At 40.6% G+C, this 18,888-nt stretch overlaps 1 protein-coding gene across 3 annotated transcripts in view; it reads right to left on the bottom strand.

Annotated features, from left to right (window-relative positions):
• The window catches only part of LOC131248969 (magnesium transporter MRS2-I-like), a 39,400-nt gene extending 26,314 nt beyond the window's left edge, over nucleotides 1-13,086 (bottom strand). For 2 of the 3 annotated variants that reach the window (XM_058249499.1, XM_058249501.1), the window contains exons 1-2: nucleotides 12,636-13,086; nucleotides 12,488-12,517 (exon numbers count right to left, since the gene is read on the bottom strand). In XM_058249499.1, coding sequence (XP_058105482.1) covers nucleotides 12,488-12,517; nucleotides 12,636-12,878 — 273 coding nt within the window. In that variant the 5' untranslated portion in view covers nucleotides 12,879-13,086. The remainder of the gene's footprint in view (nucleotides 1-12,487; nucleotides 12,518-12,635) is intronic. The other variant, XM_058249500.1, reaches the window with a different exon arrangement.
• Between the last annotated feature and the right edge of the window lie 5,802 nt (nucleotides 13,087-18,888).

The raw sequence follows: 18,888 nt of genomic DNA, 5'->3' as shown, positions 1-18,888 counted from the left end.
CATGGTTCATTCATTGATCAGACTGTTGATAGTATGAGACAGAGTTCAGATGATCCATGACTCATAAATATTCACAATTAGTAGATTTTATCTTTCAAGCTTTTGGCCTTTTTTTCCTGGATCATTGCGGTATCTTTTCTTAACCATCCATTTCCATGCCAATGATCATAGGATTAGGAAGCTACGGTCTAGAATGTTACTTTAGAAATCCTCAATCAGAACCATGGTCTATAAAATAAATACTCTGGATGAACCATGAACCCGTTCATATACAATGGTGCAGCAGGATGCTGTTCGCATTATGATGCCTTGGGACTTCATGATTCACGTATCTTACTGAAATACGTTGTCAGTATACAATAGAGCCCATGCAATAAAGAGCTCGATGGGGTCATCTTGGGGTGGTTGTGGTGTTTGTGTGTGTGACATCAACTCCGTCCATCATTTGTGCTAGATCATGCTCAGACATGACACCAAAAACCACGCAAGTCAGAAGCTCTTGTGGGCCACACCGTAGGGAACAGTGAGGATGGGGATGTGCACAATTAAAACCTTGCTAGGCCACCATGATGTTTTATATGCCATCAAAACCATTGATAAGACACGTCTCACCAGGATAATGGGAAAAATAATAATTATTAGCCTGGTGCAAAACTTTGGTGGGCCCCAAGAAGTTTTCAATGGTGGGCATCTCCATCCCACTGTTCCCTGTGGTGTGGCCCACTTAGTTTTGAATCGGTCTGATTTTTGGGCTTACATCCTAGAATGAGCTAGATCAAATGATGGAAGGATGCATATCACACACGCATCACAGTGCTTTTTGTTGTTATTGTTGTAGAAAATTCACGTCAGTACAAATCCTACAAAATAGCTACAGGAGCCTCAACCAAAATCTTCTCCCCACAAACCCGTTTGTGGGGCTCACCATGTTATAAATGTAAAATACACTCTGTCCATCAGGTTCTATACTTTATGTTATGCCCCGAGGATAAAGATTAGCTAGATCCACAGCTTAGATGGGTCACACCACGTGGAACAACGGAGATGGAATGTTGACCATAGGTTTGTCAGTGTGGCCACTATGGTGTGTATCTTTCATCGAACCCGTTAATTACGGGTAGAAGATACAAAAACCAGTCTAATACCAAAAAAAAAAAAACCACACACACTCAGGCAGACCAAACCATTTGAACTCAGCAGTTTTGATAGCAAGTTTACATAGTTCCCATTGGTGTGCTCATATGAGTTTCTAATGGGGCTTTATCTTTTGGGCATGCAGTTCAAATAATGATTCTCACCTGATGTACTAATTAGATTTTACCATGACATGGTGGACCTACAGAGCTTGGGCGTGCAAATGTGTTGTAGACTATTCTGATCCTGGGAGGTTAAGAGTACACGTGACTTAAAACTAAGCTTATTGTACAAGCACCATGCATGGGATTGGGACCCACAAATCCTTGTATGGCATCCAATCTATCCATTAAGGTAGCCCTACTATCAAGGTATGCAAAAACAATTATGACCGTTACATAACGGTGACGGTGGGAACCGTTGTGTGTTACGGAGCCGCAATGGCTGTTACAGAAAAAAAAAAATGGCCCATAAGAGCCCGTCATAGCCATTATGGAGCTGATATGTGTTTTTTTTTTCTTAGAGAGAGGCCGTAATGGTCGTCACGGCCCATATTGTAACAGTAATGGTGGTGGTAGTTACCGCCACTATACCATTATTAGATACCTTGCCTACCATGAAAGTTGGACGCCGCAAAAAAAAAGGCAAATCCAACCATAAAATGTGAACCATCACAAGAATTTGGAGGTTTTGGAATAGTTTCCTATTGTGTATTTGTATGGCCTGCATATTGATTTTATAGGCCTGATTTTTGGGGAATTCCATCATTACAATAATGCTCGCATTATGCACATGTTGGATGGCATATACACAATATGGTAGGGCCCACATAGAAAAAAAGGGGACAACCATCCAAAAATCTCCAAATTAAGTAGTAGCCCACATGATGGTTGGATCAGCCTCATATTTGGGATGTCTAAATCTCATGATTGTGCAACCCCGATAGAAATATTAGATGTCATATAGAAACCTTGGTGGGGGAAACAAGAAGCAGTTGAAATTATTTATACAAGCACTCGTCCATCAGGTACAACACCCATCCATCTAGGAGTAGGATCTGGCAATTGTAGAATCAATGGTACTAATCAACCAGAGCCATCCATCTTGGCATAAGATCCATCCCATCCATCAAGTGCAACACCCATTGTTTGGCCTTGATCCCCAAAATCAGGCTGATTCAATACTCAGGTGGACCACCCAGGCTAATTCAACACTCGGTGTTTGGTATGTACGTCCAAAAATGACACTACTGGGGATGCACATCCAATGGGTACATAATGTGCAGGATATCTTCATAATGTGTTGAGGGTATTTTGGGCATTGAAAAGTAAGATACTAAAGGTATACTTATATATAGTAAAATGACACTAACAGGGATGCACGCCCGATGGGCATGTACTGTGCGGAATAGTTTCATAATGTATTGAGGGTATTTTGCGGATTGAAAAGCAAGCAAAGGTATATTTACTTTTATATAGTACTATAGAAATAACTTAAACCCAAGATCAGTGGGGCCCACCTCTCAATTTTTTTGTTAAATCCACTCCATCCATCAGAACTGCCCCTCCACATTACGTGGCCAATTCCCAATCCAAAACTCAGGTCCGCACCATTGGGAAAAAATGAAATAGGATGCTAGCCATGGCTGTTTATGTGATGCCATTAAGGTGTGTAAATCCCATCCAAGAAGTTCACACGGTGACAATATGTAGGATGAAGGGACTTTCCAAAAGTCAGCCTGATCCAAAACTCATAAGGACCGAAAATTGAACTTAGAACTGATCCAAAAGTAAAAACGTTTTTATAACAGCTGTTCTTACTAACGATTTTCTGGAGATAGGCTAAAATCCATGGCTTTCTTTGGTTTCTCTATGTAATGGACAAAATCTCAACCCTTAATAACCCTAGTACAGTTGAGATTAATTAAATGCCCTTAAGTAATCCAATGAAAACTTATTTTTAAGGTATTTCTGTCTTTTCGCATAAGAAAATAAAACATTTTTATAATTTTAAAATAGAAGGAGAATTGGCTTTAAGGAGTACTATAGATTACATCATTCCACTAAAACAACACAAAACAAATCACTATAGCGAAATTTTGGAAGTGAGTCTCCTCAACTGAAAAAAACAAAAAACAAAAAACTATTTTATGATCAATTGTGTATCTTTAAATTGAAATCTTGTTCAGAAAAATAAAATTAAGACATCATGTGGATGCCTATAAGTTTTTAAGTTGAAAATGACCTACATTAAATGCTGCATGTTTCGATGTAAGATGGAAGTCACTTACAGCCAAGTAAGTCATTTTTTGTGTTTGGGTAAGCTGAAATTCGGTTAAAGCCTAAAGTAAGTGTATTCACACCAAGCAGAGCTCATAGTAGAGAATTGTTCCAAAATGTTATAATCATTGTTGTCATGTGCGATATGCGATTGCATATGCGCATATCCATGTGTAGATAGCATATGCGATCTGGCACATATGCGATCGCATACAACATATGCGATCGCATATTGGCCATGGCACATTGAATTTTTATTTTTATTTTTTTGCAAAAAAATAACATTTTGCCTATAAAAAGGCTTCAAACTCTCCTCCATTTGCAATATTCTCACTCCAAAACTCTTTCTCTATTTTTCTCTTACATTCTTAATTAGAAGTGGTCTTAATCTCCCTCTCTCTTGTATTTCCTACTTCCAAGTGATCTTAATCTCTCTCTCTCTCTCTCTCTCTCTCTCTCTCTCTCTCTCTCTCTCTCTCTCTCTTACATTCCCTCTCTCTTGGAAGTTGGAAGATCAAGATTCAAGCACTTTAAAGTTTCAAGGAAGATAGCTTGTTGATTTTCTACCATAATAAATAAATAGCTTGTTGATTTTGTTGTTACTTCTTGTTAACTATATTGTTAAATGTGGATGACTCGATGTTTAATTCATTGTTTAATTGATTTTATCTCTCTCAAATGTATTTTAAATATGTAAAATTAGTTATCTATTAACTTAGAAAAGTTCTCAGTTTCTTATATATTTTTTTACATTTTTTTGAATTTTTACCATATATATATATATATATATATATATATATGCGATCGCATATGCGCATAGGCATATGCGATCACACATGATCGCATATGCGATTCAACAACATTGGTTATAATCACATAAGAAAGCTTAGCACAGAATATGTCATTTTGTTAAGCCCATCTAGATGAATATCTGAACCAATTTTTAGGCTAAACCAATCATCAAGTGGGCCATAAATTTGGGCAGGCTAACAGGTTCAAAACACCTGTAATGTGTAGTAGTCCGTTAACAATTTGTGAAAACCGTTGACGCCAAGTCACGTCCCAAAATCAGATTGTTTGAACAATCCCGACCTTTAATTTGGGGACACTTGTTTGTTGAAATAGGATTGCAGAAATGTATGGTCTATGTAGTGTGTAAAGTGTTTGAGCCTTGGGCCTAAGTATGTGCGTGTTTGAGTCATTGTGGACCTGGGCTAGAGGCCTAGCTATATTATAGTTTCCCTTCTGATATAATAAGCAACCCTGGAAAATGAAGCCCTAATCATGCTTTCTAGTTCTCCTTCTCTTTTCCTCTCCTACTCAAATTCACGTCTTCACGCTATTCCCTTCTTCATTCTTCTTTTCACGGGTGACATTTGGTAGTTGGATCTTGGATAGATTACCCTGTAGTTGATTTATATGGTATCAAAGCCACAGTTGGGCTGATTTGTCCTTGACTATCCTCCCTTAGATCTACAAGCTCCCATCATGACAAAAAGTGCGCAGATTTGCAAGTTTGAGAGTTTGAATCTCGTCCTCATCGTTCTACTACTTTGTTTGCTCCAACTTCACCAATTGGGTGTCAGAGCAATGTTGATGTATTGAGCGTGTTTCTGTACGTGTCTTCATGTGGACCAGTTGGATCCCATGGGCAAGTGAATAGTGTGTGGTCGTTTCTGATTCAAATCTTCGTTGTGGATCATATTGTCGTGGTGTTGTTCGATCAAGGGTCTAGTGTGGAGTCATGTGGACCAGTGCAGTGAGAAGATCCAAAGATTTTTGTTCATTGCTTCACGTGGCCCTATGCGTGACTCTGGTTCTTCTTCTTGTATATAATCCCTCGACCATTATCTGTTTGATAAAATTCCTTAGACACTGCATTATTACAACGTGTTTCGTTCTTGATTGAGTATGGCCTCCTCAAGTGAAACTAAAACCGATATCCACCAAATCTCGTTGGTTAAATTGCATGGGGTGAACAATTATCTTCCTTGGGCTTGCTCAATGCAAATATTCCTTGCCTCTATGGGAAAACTAAAACACCTCATTGAAAATGGACCTTTGGAAGATTCAAACTCCTTGTCCACAAGGGGGGAGAAAAACAAGTGATGAACTGGCTTTTTCATGGCATGGAGGAACATGTCTATCACATTGTGATGTATAGTGATAGAGCAAAAGCAATCTAGCAGTCTCTCCAAGAGCTTTACTCAACTGAAAATAATATTTACTGCTCATATGACTTCTTTAAGGAATTCTAGAACATGAAGCAAGGAGATAGCTTCAATGATCATTATGCAAAGTTTCGTGGATTACATGATGAGTGGAACCTCCACCATCCCTTTACCCAGGATGTTGTGTAGTAATAACGGCAATGGGAGGAAATATGTGTAGCCCTTTTCCTTGCCACGATCCAGCTATATCTAGAACCGGTTAAGGCCCAACTTCTGGCTAGCGAGAAGATGCCCACCTTGTCTAAAGCGTTTGCATATATGTTGTGGGTGCCGAATCCTTGGGCTTGTTCACCATCCCTTCACCCTAATGAAAATAGGGCCCTTCCATCTGGTATGGACAACAGTAATAGGGGTGGCCGACCACCCTTCCGTGGGGGGTGATCTGGTAGTGGGGGTCAAGGACGCGCACCATACAACGATGGTCCCATGCCTCCATTTGGCAGTAAATTGTACTTACTGTAAGAAGAATAACCACACAGCTTACCTAAGTTGGGATCTAATTAGGAGCAATAATGGCGCCCCATCTTCCGAGGCATATCCAACTATTTACATAGGAGAGACCTCAACCAACACTGGAGGTCCATCACAGTCTATTACGTCCACACAGTCCATTTTCGTACTGAGTTGGTACATTTGTTGGGCAAAGGTACAAGTATAGAACCTGGAAACGTGCATCCACATCCATCGCCAATTCAAGTAATGCCTTTATGGCATCCACTAGTAAATCACCTTGGGTGATTGACTCAGGGGCCATAGCCCATACGATAGGTACTCGATTCCATTTCTCCTCCCTTGATGAGTCCATTCAATGTTCACCAGTATTCCTAGCTGATGAATCTCTTTACAATGTTCTGGGAAAGGGCCATGTTCAATTCAATAATAGTCTCTCCCATCTATTTTATTTGCCTCCCAAATTCCCATATAGCCTTCTTTCTGTTAGTCAGTTAACTAAACAAATGAATTGCTAAATAACATACTTCCTCTCTCATTGTGTATTTCAAGGCCTCCAATCAAGGGAGACGGTTGGTGAGGGCATGAAAGTCGAGGACTCTACTACTTCGAAACAGGAAGACGTAGCAATGCTCTTACTAGTGTTGGACACACTGAAGTTCTTCAATGGCATGCTCGGTTTGGACACCCATGTCTCCAGTTTCTTTGCAAAATAGTTCCATCTTTAAGTTCAGTTGCTCAAATAAACAGTGAAACTTGCCAGTTGGCAAAACACAAAATCTAGTTATGCACCTCGTCTAGACAATCCTGATTCTAGGTTATTTAGATTACTTCACTCTGACATGCAGGGGTCCTTTCAGGTTCAAGGTTTCAATAAATTTAGATACTTTGTTTCATATATAGATGATGACTCTCGTATGACTTGGGTTTACATGTCACATGATCAAAGCAAACTGTTTGAATGCTTTAAATTATTTCATGCTAGAATTAGAACGCAATTTCATACCAAGATTCGTTGTCTTAGGTTTGATAATGCGTCTAAATATCTCTCTAGTTCCTTCCAAAGATATCTTTCTTTCAGTATCACACATCGAACACCCTGCTCTTTTACATTGCAACAAAACGGTGTGGCAGAATGGAAGAATAAACACCTAATGGATGTGGCTAGATCTCTCATGTTCCATATGAATGTGCCCAAATATGTTTGGAGATGCAATTTTGATGGCACGCCATCTCGTGAACCTTCAGCCCTCTTCTGTATTGAATGGCCCTTCACCCTTCTCAATTGTTTTTTTCCAAATCAACAACCATTTCCTCTTCCCACTCATGTTTTTGGTTGTATTGCATTGTACATAGGGTGGGCATACCCTTAGACAAGATGGACCATGTGCTCTTAAATGCATCTTTCTTAGGTACTCCCAAACTCAAAAGGAAACTTATGGCTCGACCCTCATCACCATCGTGTACATGTGAGTAAGTTTCTTTGAACATCTCCTGTTTTATTCGATAAAGGATGCACCCGTAGATTCCCAAGAATGTCCACTCTTACTGCGACCCCATCCAATGTTCAGCTCTCCAAATGTAATGCAGCATTCTCCTGTTGATGGTACAAGTGCTCCCGACTGATGCTCACCATGATCTGATCCCATGGAGGTCTCTGAGCAACCAACCACCAACCTTGACCTACCAATTGTTCTTCGAAAAGGTACCAAGTCCTGCACTCAACACGCCATCTCTCAATTTGTGTCGTGCCATCGGTTGAACCCCAGTTTTAAATCATCTGAAATGTCCCTATCGAGTCATGTGGTCCCAGCATTGTACCATGATGCCCTAGTTGATCCTTGCCGGAGGCAAGCTATGGAGGATGAGATCGAAGCCATGCATTGTACGGGCACTTGAATGTTGGTCCCTTTGCCACTCGGTAAGCAGGTTGTTGGTTGCATGTGGGTATTTACTATCAAAATACAAACTGGATGGATAAGTTGAACACCCGAAAGCTTGCTTGTTGGTGCTTTGGGACACTTTTGTACGTCTATTTCTAAACTTGTCGCTACTTTATGAGCTTCTCTCCTCATCATCACTGAGATCAAGATTGTCGGTTTACTTTGATGCCTGACCCATGTTGTGGGTTCTCTTGTCCCTTGGGGCTTTCCTTCCTCTTTTTTTTTTTTCCTTTCTTTTCTTTTTCCCCTTCTCTCCTTTGCACCCGGGGTGTGGGTTGCTTCTTTGTTTCTCTTAGGGGTTTGCCCTGCTTGTTGAATCTTTTCAGGCTTTGCCCTTGGTAAGTAATAAGTGAGTATTCCTTGCTTGCTTTTAAAAAAAAAAAAAAAAACAGCTCACATGTTGCTAAAGGCTATATGCAGACCATTGGGCTCGACTATGAGGAACTTTCTCTCCAAGGCCAAACTAAATTATGTTCGTGTTAATCTCTATTGCAATTAACAAGTCTTGGCCACTTTATCGGTTGGATGTAGAAAAAAAAAACACCTTACACATAGTGACTTATCCTAAGAAATTTACATGGAACAACCTCCTAGGTTCGTTACTCAAGGGGAGAGGGGGAGCATATGTAGACTTCAGAAAGTTATCTATGGATTGAAACAATTATCGCGTGCATGGTTCAAAAAATTCAACAACGCTTCTTCTTGTTGGTATCCGTCGATGTCATGTGGACCACTCAGTGTTTGTGAAGCGAAGCATGAAGGGAATTGTTATTCCAATTATAAGCGTCGATTATATCATAATCACGAGAAGCAGTGCATTAGGAATTACTGAAATCAAGTGCCACATTCAGCAACAATTTCAAACAAAGGATTTGGGATGCTTAAGATATTTTCCTAGAATTGAGGTGGCACGCTCTATGTTAGGTATCACTCTAAACCAAAAGATATATGCTCTCAACCTCCTGGAAGAAATTGGAATGATAGGGTGCAAGTCAAGTGATACTCCAATGGAGCCGAATTGTAAATTGTCCAGTGACAAAGGGGAATCGTTTGAGGATCCTAAAAGATATTGTTAGCTGGTCGGAAAGCTGATTCATCACACTGTGACTTGACCAGATGTATCCTTCGCAGTTGGTGTCGTAAGTAGATTTATGCACCGGCCCAGAAAACAACATTAGGAGGCAGTGATTCAAATCCTACAATACTTAAAAGGTGAACCAGGATGAGGATTGATGTATAGGTCCAATAGCCACCATTGAGTTGAAGGATACGTTGATGCTGACTAGGCCAGATCTATGACAAATAGGAGATCCACCTCTAGGTATTGCACCTTCGTTGGGGGTAATTAAGTTACATGAAAGATTAAAAAGTAGAATGTGGTAGCAAGGTCTAGCACTGAAGCAAAATATAGATCCATGGGCCACGCGATTTGCAAGATGATGTAGGTGAAATCTCTTCTTCAGGAATTTGGGCTTTTCAACAAGTCTAGTATGGTACTTCATCACGATAATCAAGCGGCGACCCATATTGCCAATAACCCTGATTTTCACGAAAGAACCAAAAATATACAAGTGGACTATTGGGAGAAAATTGTGTCCAAGGAGATTGTTACCAAACATGTTGCCTCAAAGTCCCAACTAGCAGACGTTTTCACCAAGGCATTACCTTGAGTTGTGTGTCCACATTTGAAACAAGTTGTGCATACAGAATATGTATGCACTAGCTTGAGAGGGAGTGTAGAAATGTATGGTTTATGTAACGTGTAAAGCTTTGGGTCTTGAGCCTAGGAATGTGCGTGTGCGAGTCATTGTGGACCTAGGTTGGAGGCCCACCAATATTGTATTTTCCCTTTTGATATAATAAGCAACCCTAGAATGTGAAGCCCTAATCACATTTTCCAGTTCTACAATCTCTCTCCTTCTCTCTTCCTCTCCCTCTCAGATTCACATCCTCATGTTATTCCCTTCTTCATCCTTCTCCTCTACTGATTCACGTGTGACATCTCGTAGTTGGATCTTGGATGGATCACCGTGTAGCAGATTTACAGGGACCATTGGATATTTTTCACTTCATTCATCCAATAAATGCCCATCAATATGATAGTCAGATAACCAAATAAGCGTAATTTTATGTTCATTGGTACATTTAAACTAAGACCCATTATTTGAAAATTTGAATAACTTATATGCCACATGAAATTTCTAAATGATCATAAATACTACCCTCATTAGCTGTTATATGGTCGATGCATATCAATTTCTGGGGTCACCAGATCAGTAGACCGAAACCTATTTTTAACACTTGTTATATTCAAGTAGAGTTGTACACGAACCGAGTTAGCTTGGTTAACCCACTCAACTCGATTCGGAAAAGCTCGACTCGACTTGGCTCGAAACTGGGTTTGAGCCGAGTCAAGCTGATTTTTTTAGCTCGAAAAAATTTCGGGCCGAGTCCAAGCTTGACTCGACTCGGCTCGGAACTTGACTCGGTTCAAATCGATTTGACTCAGATCGAGTTCGCTTAATATAAATATTTTGTCAATATTTATATATTTAAATACATTATATATTATATATATTAAAAATCCTAAAACCTAAACTCAAACTCAACTCGTGGGCTTGAACTCAAACTCAACTCGAAAGATCAAGCTCAAGCTGGCCCAAGCTGAGCTGAGCCGAGCTAGCCAATTAGGCTCAAAGACTGAGCCTAGCTGAGTTCAAGCTGGGTTAGCCTACTGGCAGAGTTGAGTTGAGCTGGGCCAAGCTCGACTCAACTCGACTTGTGTGCAGCTCTATATTCAAGCATTGTTGCATTCTGTGTAACCTCCATCCTTTCGGCTCTATCGTGAAAGTGCCACAGTTGAACAAGTTCAGCAATCAAAAAATCCTAATGGTCCAATCAGCAGTCAAGAAATCAAATAGTTAAAGAAAATAAAATTTAAAATAAAATAAAAATAAAAATAAAAAAGAGGAAGAAGAAGAAGAAGAAGAAGGAGAAGGAGAAGAAAGAATGAGCAATGGTCCACATTCAACTGATGAAAGTCCATCAATTAGAATGGAACCATAGTCCAAACTTTTTCACCAATCTCTTGTACCCCACAATGAATGGACCACGGTCAACTTATGCTAATCAAATGGGTGGTAATTGCTCAATGAACCACCCAAAAACATAAAAAGCTAACAAAAATTAAACTAATCATATCACATGATGCAAATGCACTGAGAAAGAGAGAGAGAGAGATCATGAAAGGTTCAGATCATCATTTCGGATTCAGTGAGGCCATGACCATAGGGCCCACCTTGATGTATGTTTTGTACATCAACATCATCCATCAGTTTTGCTAGCTCATTTAAGGCATGAGCCCAAAAATGAAGAAGAGCCAAATCTCGGTGGGCCACGCCACAGGAAACAGTGGTGATTGAACGCCCACCAATTAAAACTTCTTGCGGGCCACAAATTTTTGGATCAAGCTGATACTTGTGTTTTCCCTTCATCCAGGTCTGTGTGACTTTATCAACCGGTTGGGTGAAAAAAAAACATTACAGTAAGCCCTAGGAAGTTTCTAGTTGTATTCAATCACCACTATTTCCTGTGGTGTGGTCCACTTAGGATTTGGATCTGCTTCATTTTTAGGCCCATCAACTAAAATGAGCTGGCAAAATTGATGGACAGCATGGATACACATAACATATATGTCAAGGCGGGCCCCACTTTCATGGTCTCACTGAAGTTTCAGGCGCCACAATTGCAGCCCGCTCAAATTCACAAAAGGAAAATAAAAACGCATTACCCAACCACCCAGCGCCGATTGTCGAGGAGAGAGAGAGAGAGAGCACCACAGCGCCAATTGCAAAGAGGAAGCGATGGGAGAAAGATGAGGAACTGACATAAATCCAACATTAATGGTGCTGGAACGACTTCAATAGGTGTGTTTCCCCCCTCTTCTCCTCTTTTTGAAAAATCAGAACGTTGGCCTGTGACTTCTCACCCCAGCCCCATGAAATTTCCTGGCAGTTTCGTCTGTAAGTGACTTACAGGTTGTAAGTAACTTACAACTGAATTTCCTCCCCCAACCACTTACCAAACGGAATCTCAGTTGGAAACATAAATTGAGTAGTCAAGGTTTCAAGTGTCACCAGAAACTGGTACATATCGCACCAGTATCACCCATGAACATACAGCTGCATCAGCCCAAAACAGCCCAATAGAGCGAATAAGGGCGTATAGGTGGTGAAAGATACGATACCCAATACACCAATTTAAAACCTTGCAAGCAGTTCTAATCAGAACTTATCCTTTTTTCTGTGACACTTCGAATCCAGGACGCAAAAAGGAAAATGCAGAGATTAACCTTCTATAACAAAACAAAATTGCAATCTCAAGAAAATCCAACTAAGATAGGAATATATCAGGGAAAAAATTAAAAAATTAAAAGATTAAGATGTTGTACCTCTTCTGCAGTGATTATGGCCTTTATATGCTGATAGCAATTTTGTAACACCCAAACACAACCAAACAAAATCAAAACAAATTCGAATAAAAAACCTCAAAATCACAAACAAGCAAAAAAAAAAAAAAAAAAGAGGATGAAAATTCACCTCCAGATTGAGAACAATGGCCCGTTCTCGGCCGAGAATTGTTGAAGGATACGACAGCAACGGATCAAGGATCCGAAGATCCCGAGCGTGGATCCGGACCCGGTGCATGATAGCATACTTGTCGACATCCAGGATGGTGCCCTCCCCGGTGCAGTCTAGCAACATCCAACTCCTCGAAACGGCAGCCTTCTTCTTCAGTGCAGCCTGTGGGTCCACCGCGACGATTAACCCATCTCGCGCCATCTCAGCCGTCCAAATTCACATCACCGAAAACGGAAAGGTAGGGTTGAGAGAGAGAGAGAGAGAGAGAGAGAAAGAGAGAGACAGACAGACAGAATGTGTGTGTGAGGGAAAGAGAGTGAGAGAGGGAGAGTAGGGTTTTGGAGAGATGCTGCGATCGCGTTTTGAGGATCTCTCCCTCTCTCTCTCTCTCTCTCTGAGATACGGAAGAGATTACATCTCTCGGAAAAAGGGAGGATAACCAAGGAGGCTCGAATGTTTTATTACCAGAGGTTTACCGCGTGGGCGCGGAAAACACGGGCGCCGATTTCGTACGCGTACTGCCAGTAGTGAGTACGGTTCTCTGTGGGGCCCACAATGATGTATTGGTTTTATCCACGCCGTCCATCTCAATTTAGAGGATTAGCTTGAGGCGGATCAAAATCTCAGGTAGACCACGAAACAGTGGTTATTGAACGGCCTCCATTAAAAACTTTCTGGGGCAACAAAAATTTTGGATAAGCTGATAGTTGTGTTTTCGTGAACATATCAACATAGGAGGTTTTTTAATGATGGGTGTTCAATCACTTTATTTCCTGTGGTGAGGTCCATCTTAGATTTGGATCTGCCCCATTTTTTGGCTCATGCCCTAAAATAATGATCCAAAATGGATGGACGGTGTGGATAAAATACATACATCAAGGTGAGGCCCACATAGCACCGTCCAATAGCCCTTACCTAGGTAAAGCACCCTAGTTTTGTAAGCCACCATGTTGAGCATGTAAATCAACTCCGTCCATCGAATGAGGAACTTTTTTTTCTCTATGTCGTGAAAGATCAGCCAGATATATAGCTCCGACGGCCCACACAGATGGAAAAAATGTAAAATTACACCTATGACTTCTATGTTCAGGTGGTGTGGCCCAACTGAGTTTTGAATCAGACTGTTTATTTTGTATTCACATCATCCTGGTATGATAAACCTGATTAACGGGTTTGATGGAATATACACAGACCCTACACACAAACATATGGGGGGATCCACCACAATTAGTTACGTTGCAGCCCCTTTCGAAGGTGGAACCTAATGAATGCCCTCCGGGGACGCGGATTTCAGGTAGGGGCGTACAACTTGCTCTGACTCAGCTCGAACCGGCTCGGTTTGAAGCTGAGCTGGATCTGAGTTGAGCTGATTTTTATAGCTTGAAAATGAGTGCGAGCTGAGTTTGAGTCAGCCTAGCTCAACTTAACTCGGTTCGATATATAGCTTGACTTGAATCTATTTAGCTAGGTAGTATAAGTAAAAGAACATAAGAAGGAGCAGGAATTTCATAACTGAATTAGTATAATTGAAGTAAATGCAAAACAGAAAACAAAGTAACACTCAGATCTATAACTCAACCGGCAGACTCAGTAGAGATACTTCATTTCAACATTGGTGGCAAGGAATATATGTTTTATCAAACAAATTTTCTTTTTTTTCTTGATTTTAATGTTGCTTATAAGGTGTTTGATGAAATACCTATAAAATCACTATTGGTGTTTTATTTTCAGTAAGAATTCAAAGGTACAGTTAATGTTTTTGTGAAAATGTTACATAACAGCGTGGATGGGGCCTAAAGAGTTTACTCGTACTGAGTTACCAAGAAGGCAATCCGCTTCCTCGTGGATATAGCTTTGATTAGGGGCGTACACAAACCGAGCTAGCTCAGTTAGCTCGCTTGACTCGACTCGAAAAAGCTCGATTCGACTCTATTCGAAGCTGAGTTTGAGCCGAGACGAGCTGATTTTTTTTAGCTTGAAAATGAGTTCGAGCTGGCCCTAGCTCGACTCGATTCGGGTCGAACCCAACTCGAATCGAACTTGGATGACTCGGTTACTTTGATATTGATGTTGCTCACCAAGTGTTTCATGAAATGACTCAATGAAGTGTGGTTGGTGGCAAGGAAAGCATGTATGTGAAACAAATACTTTTTTTTTTCTTGATTTTTTGTTGCTTATAAGGTGTTTGATAAAATACCTGTAAAATCACCGCTACTGTTTTAAATACCGTGAGATTTTGAAGGTGCAATCCATGTGTTTGTGAAAATGCTACAAAGGCAAATTCAGCTCAAACTGACCCGAGTTACTGACCGAACCGAGCCGAGCTGAGGTCAGCTAGTGGTCGAGCCGAGCTGAGGTCAGCTAGTGGTCGAGCTGAGTTGAGCTGAGGCCAGCTCGACTTGGTTCAACTCGGTATACACCCCTAGTCAGGGTCGAGGACCAAGCCAAGCCGAGTTCATGATGAGGTCAGCTAGTGGCTGCGCCAAGTTGAGCTGAGGCCAGCTTGACTCGGTTCGACTTAATGTACACCCTTAATTCCAGGCAAAAGCCGTTCGCGTGAAGTTGCTTTGCTAAAGCCTAGGTGGGGCCTACTATGATATTTGTAAGAAATTCATTCCGTCCATCCCCTTTAAACTCATTTTAGGACTTGAGTAGATCTAGGACTCAAGTGGGCCGCACTAAAGAAAAAGGTTGTGAGGGAAATTTCTACCGTTGAAACCTCACTAGGTCGACAGTGATGTTTACATGCCATTCATACCGTTCATAACGTGGTTCCTACTGGAATGAACTGAAAATAAAAATATTAGATTGGTTCAAAACTTATGTGGCCCCACAAATATTTCAATCGTGAATGTTTAATCCTCACATTTTCAGTGCACTTGTGTATTGGATCCGGCTCTTTTTGACCCCATTTCTTAAAATGATCTCACAAAATGGATGAACAGGGTGGATTACTCACAAACATCACAGTAGGCTCCACCTAGGTTTCAAGCACACGAAAGGCTTTAGCTGAGATCCTGGTCCGAGCTTACGTTGTTTACGCGCTTCGGAAACCAGGTGCTGCAAAGGATTCCATACCCTGACAACCTGCGATGGTTCTTACGCAAGCACCAGAAATCATACACGCTTCAGTTCGTGGTTCGCGAGTGATATGCTAAATTTTTTAAATTGCAATGTTTTTATATTATTAACCGGTTGATTTGTGTATATTATTTAATGGACGGCCATATAAAAATCCATCTCAATGGTAGTAAAATAAACACATGGTCAACATTCATAGGCTGAGCTCTTTAAATTAATATTACTTTTTGAAAGGCAAACCTTCCTCATAGAGCGGATTAGGTGAGACCCCGGCCTCACCCAGGATTGTGCGGACCTTAGCCTGGGATTAATGTGGGGCCTACCTTGATATATATGTATTATGTATCCATGCTGTCCATCCTTTTTTTCCAGATCATTTTAAGATCTGATTCCAAAAATCAAGTAGATCCAATTATCAAGTGGACCATATCATAAGAAATGACGGTGATTGACCATTAATGAGCCATGAAAGTTTTAGATCAAACAAGTTTTTTTTTTCCCTTTCATCCAAGGCTTGTGTGACATAATCAACAGATTGGATGGTACATAAACACTATGGAAACATTAAGATTCGCTCTAAGAAGATTTTAATGTTATGACGGTCAATCACCACTATTTCTTATGGTATGGTCCACCTGATAATTGGATCTACTTCGTTTTTAAGATAATGTCATAAAATGATATGAAAAAAACGGATGGACGGCGTGAATACATGATACATACATCAAGAGAGACCCCAACAGCCACACCAAAGTCGGTGTTTCCCAGCCCCACCGAATCCGCTTTCTTCTTCAACACGTACTGCCAAAATGGTGAACGCTACGTGGACGGGAGAGCGGAGTAGGTGAGACCCCTACCTCACCCAAGGTGGCGAAGCCTGGTGGGGTCCACCTTGATGTATGTATAATATATCCATACCGTCCATCCTTTTTTTCTATATCATTTTAGGCTATGAATTTAAAAATGATACTGATACAAATCTCGGATAGACAACACCATAAGAAAAAGTAGTAATTGAATGCCTACCATTAAAAACTTCCGGTGGGCCACAACACTTTTGGATCAAGTTAAAATTTGTTTTTACCTTCATCCAGAGAAGTTACCTTATTAGACAGGTTATGATGGCAAATAAACATTACTGGGAGACCTAAGAAGATTTTTATGGTGGACGTTCAATCACAACTTTTCTCATGGTGTGGTTCACTTGAAATGTTGATATGCTTCATTTTCAGGCTTGTCCATGAAAATGAGCTGAAAAAGCAGATGGATGGCGTGGATACACAATACATACGTCAAGGTAGGCACCATGGTCACGGCCTCACCTGTTTGAAATAATGCCACCTAAATCATTTTAATTTATAGAGGCCTACGTATGAACCGTCGCACTTGCACGTAGTATCACATCACTTCGTTGCGTGCCAGTTCAACTCTCTTGCTTCTCTGTTACAATGACCGATTGCGATGTGAAGTGCGTTCGTATGGCAATGGTACCATCAAATGTTGCGGTGCTACGGATTCGGATTCCGCACCGACCTTCCGTACGGACGCGGCCTTGGTGGATTGGAAATCGGATTGCGTACCGAGTACGCTCTCATCGTACTGAGTAAACTCAGTTGGATCCACCTTGAATGTAAGTGGTCCATCCAGGCCGTCGATCCGTTTTTCCAGATAATTTTAGTGGTTGAGTCCAAAATATAAGTATGCATGGAGCTAAAGTAAACAGTGGTAATAATGACTTCCACCGTTGAAACCTTGCTAGGGTCCACGGTAATGTTTATTTGTCATCTAGCCTGTTCACAGGATAAAAATAAAAAAAAAAAAAAACATGGATGAAAGAAAAAAACACATATGTTATCTTTATCCAAAACTTCTGTGGCCCCAAGAAATTTTCAACGGTAGAATTTTAATTAAGACTGTTTTCGAGTTGTGAGGTCCACCTGATATTTGGATATATTTCATTTTTGGGGTCAAGCCCTTAAATTATCTGTTAAAATAGATAGACGGAGTAGATAAAATATTTAAATCACGGTGGACCTCACAGAGTTTACCCAATATGCTTAGCGACGAGCGTATTGAGTTACTCAATACGCAATCCGCTTCCTGTGGATTGCCGAATACACCGAGGTGGGCGGGTCCCTTGTATTGTGGGGCCTCACAGTGATACATGTGACTTAAATCCATACCGTTCAACCATTTTGAAAGCTCGTTTTAGGGTATTTTTTCAAAAATGAAGCTGACCCAAATTTTAGGTGGACCACACTATAGGAACACTATCATGATTGAATCCTCATTATTAAAAACTTCATGGATTCCACCGGAATGTTTATTTGTCATTTGACCTATTGATAAGGTCACGAACACCTTGACAACGAGACCGGACCCAAAGCTTTTTCAGCCCACGTGAAGTTTTTAATGATCAATCATCACTATTTCTCATATCACGCTCCATCACGGACTTGGGTTTGCTCCATTTTTGGATCATACTCTAATATAAGCTTTCAACACGGATGGACGCATGGATTCAATAACATACATCAGAGTGGACCCCATAGTCAAGGGTCTCACCTACTTGGATATGTTAGTCGCACCTAATATCCTCTCCCACGGAAGGTAGCTCACGGATTTAGATAGTTTTAAATTAAAATGATCTTAGGTACGATGTAACTAAAGTTTTAACCTTCCTACTATAAAACTTAGTTTTATGGCTCGGACACTTTTTAGTTTTTTCAGGACAAAAATACTCATATGTTAGCAGCAGTGAGCTCTTTTCCTGAAAAGAGAATTGTATTTTTCAAAATAAGGTGTAGCCCCACTAAAATAAGGATTGTGCTCACCCCTTTGTCAATCTAACCCGTTTATTTTAATCGGATAGTCGTGAACTCATGGAATAATATTTTTCAATTTTATATTGAAGCTCTTTATGGCTCACAGCTACATTATCATCATGCATTGATTCTGAATTATTTCCTCTGGTGTGGTCTATTTGTAATGAATTTGCCCCTCGAACTTGGGACAATGATCTGAAATTAAAACCCCTTTCATGTGGACGGGTTGGATTTGCCTTACGACAATCTAGTGGGCCCCACAAAATGTGGGATGGGTTCCAAACATGGGGCCATTAACAACAAAG

The sequence above is a fragment of the Magnolia sinica genome, chromosome 6 (assembly GCF_029962835.1).
Source record: "Magnolia sinica isolate HGM2019 chromosome 6, MsV1, whole genome shotgun sequence".
NCBI classification, from domain to species: domain Eukaryota; kingdom Viridiplantae; phylum Streptophyta; class Magnoliopsida; order Magnoliales; family Magnoliaceae; genus Magnolia; species Magnolia sinica.
The sequence above is the reverse complement of the archived record's forward strand: the minus strand, read 5'-3'. Positions and strand labels throughout refer to the sequence as shown.